This window comes from Pollicipes pollicipes, unplaced genomic scaffold (assembly GCF_011947565.3).
Source record: "Pollicipes pollicipes isolate AB1234 unplaced genomic scaffold, Ppol_2.1 Scaffold_7262;HRSCAF=8765_pilon_pilon_pilon, whole genome shotgun sequence".
Classification (NCBI taxonomy): Eukaryota; Metazoa; Arthropoda; class Thecostraca; order Pollicipedomorpha; family Pollicipedidae; genus Pollicipes; species Pollicipes pollicipes.
The window spans coordinates 12,084,443-12,091,607 of NW_023597055.1; the positions used below are offsets into that span (position 1 = coordinate 12,084,443).

General features: G+C 51.3%; 1 protein-coding gene across 1 annotated transcript in view; it reads left to right on the forward strand.

The window, feature by feature from the left end:
- LOC119113965 (superoxide dismutase [Cu-Zn]) overlaps positions 1–6,508 on the forward strand; it is a 50,687-nt gene extending 44,179 nt beyond the window's left edge. Inside the window, exon 5 of the mRNA XM_037238204.1 lies at positions 4,608–6,508. Within this exon, the coding sequence (XP_037094099.1) occupies positions 4,608–4,754 (147 nt within the window). The 3' untranslated portion in view covers positions 4,755–6,508. The remainder of the gene's footprint in view (positions 1–4,607) is intronic.
- Positions 6,509–7,165: the final 657 nt, after the last annotated feature.

The following is a 7,165-nucleotide window of genomic DNA, read 5'->3' on the forward strand; positions in this document are numbered from 1 at the left end:
TCACATTATATTATGTCATATTGTACATACGTATGTGCATATATATATAATATATATATATATAATATATATATATATTATATATTATATATGCATATATGCATATATGCGTATTATTTAGCTTTGTGCCATCCAGTCATAGAGCCTGGCAGCTTCTGGCCTACGCCCCTGGAACTGCGCTAACCGCGGCTGCAGATGCTGTTTGAAAGAAACACGTAGCCTCTCCCCCTTCCCCCTTTCATTGGGGATGCCGCAGCAGTGACCGACCGCTCTCCGAAGTCCGAGGCGCCGCCGTGTGTTCGGCCGGACACGAACCGCCGGCCGTCCGCCAGCCCTGACTGGACGACATGATGATGGAGCGTGGGTAGAGTGTGCGCCAAGGAAAAGTTATGGGGTCGGTCGGCGTCGCACTAAGTGGACCAAGGCGGACCCGAGTCTTTCGCGGATGCCGTAATCGGATAATGAGGGATAATGGCGCGGGTGAGAAAGCCACAGCGAGCTTTGGGCTGTTGAATACTCCCAGAGACCGATCAGACCACCGCGAAGCGGGCGGCTCCCTCGCCTCGCGCGGGGTCGGTGGTTTAGGCTATCTTTTCCCTGGCGGCTGTCGGGCGGAGATACTTGTACAACCTATGCGACTTATGTATATATTATATATATATATATATATATAATATATATAGCACAACGTGCGCTTCTTAGCGCTTTAGATGCATCATGATGCTTCCTGCGATTGATGGCTGCAACTCCGGAAAGGTATTATCTCCAGGAGAAACCAAGTCCTATCTTTCAACAATTGTGCTTTTTCTGGACACCGGTGAAGCGCTTCTCGAGCGTTCTCGTGAACTGTCCAATCGTGAAAACCCAAGCTTCTGGATATTTTGGCGCAAAAAACCTAATGATGCATAGTTCTTCGGCATAACGTTCTATATTGGGAATATTTTAGAAGACCTGCAGCTGTTATAACTTATATCAGCCAAAACAACGGAGCGGTTTTTATCGACAAAACGCTTTGACCTCTGACCTTCCCATTGCACCTGACGTAGCCCTGTAAATAGCCCGACAGTGTCATCACCCACACAAAGTGTGTGGAGCAGCCGAGGGAACTTCAACAGTGCTCCCTCTGGAGTGTCACATACGTGTGGCCCTCCAGACTCCAACAGTGTGGCTCCTCTCAGAATTGTTACATACGTGTGACCTAACAGGATAGCGCTGCGCTTCCTTCAAAGCGACCTTGATCGATCGGCCCCATTGCCCGCTGCACCAACTATTGCCTCCAATGCCGTCCCCTCACTAAGTCCCTCCAGGGACTCCAAGCCACAGGGGCATCCGATCTCTCACCGGGTCTCTCCAGGGACGCCAAGCCGTCCATCCTCTTCACTGGGTCACTCCAGGGACGCCAGGCCGTCCGCTCTCTCGCTGGGTCCCTCCAGGGACCCGGGCCTCGCGTTCAGGCCGGAGGAGGATTGTCAGGTCGTACCTCCTCTTACAGAACGTGCCGAAAGCGGTTGCCGGCCGATGCGCAGTGCATACTACAAGGCGCCGTGGCCAGCAGCAACGTCAGAGGCACGATAAGCTTCAGGAGGAGCGGCGGACCATCACCGTCACCGGCACTGTCACAGGTGGGCACGGCGACGGTGCGCGGTGGCGCCGAGATTCTGGAACCAAGGCTTCGTGGCGAAAGTTGATGATTGGAATGATGACATTGGGGTAGACGACATTGTTTGAAATATTACAGGGGAGGGTGAGATGGAGCAGTAAGTTCAGAACACTTTGATTTAGGTAATACACATACAAATCCTTAGAAAAGCCGGCTGCTCACGAAAAAACCGAGTCAATCATATGACAAAGCGAAAAACTCAGCCCGTGATGTTGAAAGGACAGATTATAGACTCCAGTCTATGATGACGGTGATATAGATCGATAACAGGTAGAGTTCAGAAGACAAAACAGCGTTGAGGGAAAACCAATGGTAGGATGTGTTACGGGGCGGTGAGATTTCACACAGGATTTGTAACGAGACCCATTCCTTTCGCACAACCAGCGCTTTCTCAGGCGTTAGCCTCTGCGGCGCATCCCACATGAACCTCAAGCTCCACACCGACGAACGCTAGATATTCTCCCAGCTCGCGGGATGTGCTGTTTCCAAATACCGACAGCCTGTGAGGCCCAGCTTGGAAGCGGTGCAGCTCGGCATCTAAGCTAGTCCATATAGATCCAACGTGTACACAAACGCGCAAGGTATGCAGAGTAACTCACTACGCAGCCTTTGTTTTGTGTTTACTTGAGCTTTAAGATATTACATCCAGCAAGCTACCCTGGATGAACGGATGTCAAGTTCTTTCACAGGCCATGGGGTGTCTCTGGATATCCCGCCGAAGTCCCGCGCATTGTCAGTGCACCACCAGTCCATTCCGCGATCGGGCCTGGTCTCAAGCTGACCCCCCTGGCTGACCCCCAGGACCCCTGGCCGATCCCTGGCTGACCCTGGCTGACCCCTAGCTGACCCTGACTGACCCCTGACTGACCCTTGACCCTTATCTGACCCCTAGCTGACTCTAGCTGACCCTAGCTGACTCCTGGCTGACCCCTGGCTGACCCCTGGCTGACCCCTGGCTGACCGGTGGAGTGCTTCTCCACGGGACTGAGTCCGGGCAAGCACGGCTTCCACGTGCACCAGGCGGGCAGCACGGCCAACGGCTGCAAGGCGGCCAAGGGACACTTCAACCCGCTCGGTGAGCCGGAGAGGCCGCCGTCCTGGCCGGCCGACACCGGTGACGTGGGCACATGGCGACAACGGCGTCGCCGTAACAGTGTAGTGTAGGCGGAAGGTGGGACGGGGCGGGGGTGAGGGAGAAGGGTTCACCGTGGCGTGTCGTTGAGCATGTTGGTGTGTGAGTCGAGCCCCTTTCGGTTGACGTTGATTTTCAGTGTTGAATAATCGGCTTGTGAATTCCTTGGGCAGGGTGATGTCGTCCGATTGATGCTAGCTGACTGCCTGCAATTCGCACTTGACATTAAACGCGATTTCTTTCCTGCGTCTCTGTTTGACTTGAGATTTGTTTTTCCAGATGATAGTTGACCTGATCTGACCTTTCTGCCCTCTGCGCATTTGCATTCTCTACCTGAATTTTGGGGTTCACTACACTGACGTGCCAAATGCTGACGTGACGGGCATGGGTCCGCCTCGGCAGCTGTTGATGTTAGCTACCCTACCCTAACTACCTCGGCTACCTCCTTTACCTACCCTAACTTGCTTCGGCTTGGCTCTTGCCATTGCCCGAGACTGACCTATCTAACCTTCAACGCGGGGTCTAGCACAGCCTAAGCTGCTTAGCTTAGCCTGAACTATCTCGCCCGGCCTGACATGGCCTGGTCTGCTTGGTCACATAACAACGCGACTTGACCTGACTTGACCTGGCCGGCAGGCAAAGCCCACGGCGCCCCGTCGTCGGCAGAACGTCACGTGGGTGACCTCGGCAACATCGTGGCCGACGCCAACCAGTTGGCCAACATCAAAATCAAAGGACAGCCGTCATACGGGTCAGGACGGACGGCAGCCCCTGGCCGGATAGGCGGAAGGGGCCTGGCAAACCAGGGGTCCCTCGTCTCAGATGTGCGGAGCGCGGTGTTTTACTGATTATTTCGGTAGTTGGTGGCGCGCGCATCAAATGCTGTTGAGCTTAAACAACGCGTAAAAATTAGCTCCCAAAAATCTACGCCAAGGTAGACAAAGCAAAGGACGCTAGATATCATTTGAGATGACAGCATACGACCATCGCTAAAATGAATATTCGTCCGCTACAGGCTTTGAGAAGTTTGCGGTTAGTACACAATTAGTCACAGGCAATGAAGTACTCATCAATGTGTGCAGTGAAGTCAGTGTTTACTGTTCGTTTTGCATTATCACCCCAGCGGCCAGCCGCAGTGATGTCACTGCTGGGCCACTCCCCTCCACAAGGTCAATATGCTGCAATGCGCCTCGTGAGCCCGCCATGGCAACGAGTGCGGCGTGCCGCACGGCGGCCAGCGTACACCCTCCCCCCAGTTTGACAGGTTTACAGTTGCACCCAGAAGTACGTGATGTACTCGCGCGCACGTAAATCCTCCATGCTTTTCTCGCGCTATTGTCGCGCACCATTTGTCGGTCGGCACCTAAGAGCGATCGCAATTGTTTATCGTTGCACTGTTTTGCTTACGTAGTGCCATTCCCGTGAATCGTTTTCCTTCTCGAGAATGCTGCTTTCTGGGACGGCACATTTATTTTCTCTGTCTGTTTCTTGATGCTTTTCGTGTTTCAAAGCAACTCAACTGCTATATTTATATTTTCTATGGTCTGTTTTAAAAGGATTCACTGGAAGATAAATGGTAAACCCTCAAATAATGCGGTGGTATATGTCCTGTCACGCATCGCAGTCTGCCGGTGAGGGTACACTCCTAAATAGTTTGATCATCATTCGCTACAGTTCGCAGTCTTCTGCTAAGGAAAACCATGGGTAGTCTGTTAACGCCACGTGATATCCGTATTTCGCTTGTAAACGTAAACCCCCGTGGTTTACATTTACATTTTATCCGCACGGTCCGTTACCACGCTGCCGTGTCCGCAGTTTGCCGGCGACGGCAACATCCTGGGTCGGGCGATCGTGATCCACGCCGGCGAGGACGACCTCGGTCTGGGAGGTCAGAGTGACAGCAAGACGACCGGCCACGCCGGGGCCCGGCTCGCGTGCTGCATCATCGGCGCCGTCAACTGAGCTGTGACGTCAGCGGGACGACGTGGCCGCGAGCGTGACGTCGTAGGAGCTGTGGACGGAGAGCGTTCCCCGCGGTCTCAGCGGCGGCTGGCGTGTTGTCATGACAACCGCGTGCTGACCGTTCGACGTTCTTCCTGGTCGACGATGGTCTTTTCCAAAGTGAGGACAAAGTGCGTGCGACTTCGGTACTTCAGCCGAAGGCGTGACGTCATTGGTTCCGGTCAGAGAGTGATGTTGATATGTCCTTGAACTCGGAGTGTGGATACCGCTGCCCGAGTTTGTGCCTTGCTTAGGGCCGTCAGCTGAATGTGTGAGTTCTCGAGTGTCCCCAGCTGGGCTGTGGCCCGTACGGAGGCGGCACAACCGATGGAGGCGACTGAAGAGCCCGGACTTGGTGGGAATGTCTTGGTCTGCGAATCTCTCGTCATTTTCTGACAGGAATTTTGGGCAAAGGCAGCTGCGACAAACTCTGGCTGCGATTTACACATGAGGAGAGATTTACGTCAACTACATTCCTTTCGTTATTCAACACAGTGACATGTCATTTGCTAAAGTTCGCGATGCCTGCGAAGTTGGCAATTGCACGTTGGGAATTGCACCAGAAAGCTAAATGAGTTTCGTCAGCAAGGATAGGGTATAATCCCAGGACGTCAGTTGCTGTCGAGCGCCTGGTGCACTGGTCACGGGCCCGAGACATGCTTTACGACAGGGCAGTTCCAGAGGGTGTGAATAGTAATCCCCGCGGAAGGTACATTCCGTCCAATTTTCAAGCTGAGGTTGTACCGCTAGCACTACGCTGTTGCATTCGCAGAGTCTGCTGTCAGCGCCGTAATTCGCGCATGAGGTGTTCAGATACGTTCAGACAATTGTTGACACACTTTTCAGACGTTTGAGTGACTGCCCTGGGCCTGTATGTTCAAATTTTGGTGGCTTTGTCGAAGGATTGAAGGGTGCAGGTCACGAAACAACTGGTTACGCACTCGTTACTAAAAAATAACTTCTTTTGTATTGAGATAGCCTCTGGAATGATTGGCAGGCTGCTGCCTTGTTAAACAGCATTGCTGACGCATATATTCGACATAGGCCATTGAAACCCAATTTAAGAGGTCATGGGAAAAATTGTATGACATCGTGGCGAAACACCCTAAAACAGAACACCGCCTTCCACGATGCTACCTCAGTTCCAATGCAAAGCCGCCTGCACTTTTCAAAATTCTTAATTCCGTGATACCATTTATCATCTCGGTGGAATGTGCCACTTTCGTGAGCCTGCTTCCAACGCCGCGCAGGGAAAGGAACAGTTTCGAAGCATTGACAGGAAATATTTTGTAAGCTAGAGCATACCTACTGTCGGTGAAAATGATGTGACAAACCGAGATGCACATTGAAAAGTGTATGCTTTGTCAAGATTTTATGACCGAACAGGCTCCTTTTCAAGGTTTACACACATGCATGAGTATTAGGAAGTGCGCGTAAGATTGTATCGCACCTGATGTCCTAGAGAAAGCGTGCATAACACTCACTGCCTGGTTAGAAGTCGAGGTATATTTCACAATGCAATTGGTAATCATTTACATTTTCTTTAGTGTTTTGGGTTTTTCGATGGTGCTCAGAACGCTATGTGCTTTTAATGTTCACAAACAACATTCCGTATTAATTTGTATATGGTTAAATATATCAAATTGTATATGGAAAAGCTATGTCTGTGAATATTGTAATTGTGCACAAAGTTTCGAATACATATGCGTATTTTCTGTTCGTTGTGGCGCAAAGCATCTAAGGACGATCTTACATGCAATACAAATACATGGATGTCTTGGTTCCCAAGGATCTGGTCATCGTAATCGACAGTTGCTCGGTTTGAATTCATGTAATCACTGATCAGATCACCTTGAGTGACAGTCTGAATGTAGATAACACAGTAGTTATGATTAAACTGTTGAGGCTTTATGGCGGTGCCTGCCTCTCATCTTGCCAGGATGACTGGACTCCGTGGAAAATCTAACCCCATACCTCTGCCTTCCCAGGCACGAAGAATACCGCTGCACTGTAACTGCTACACTTACGGTGCCATAAGGTCTCAATACGTCTGCAATGCCTTTGCGTTGAGGATTTGCTATTGACGCAACACGGGAATCTTGATAATACAGCAATCGATGGCCAAGTGACCTGATGCAATGCTTTTCAATTCCGTGTTTTGCTGACCACCACGTGCTTCTGACGTAATTGACAACGCGCAGAGAGCTGGTTCGTAACAAACTTCAACAACTGCAGTTGTATACAATAATTTGGACTCGCTGTGAGCAAGCGTCGCTCCGAAGCCATGCTGGCTGGCTATCCGATGCCCGTTTCCAACCAGTTCAAGCCTTGATCAGAGTGAGGGTAGACGTACAGGGTACAGGTACGGCATA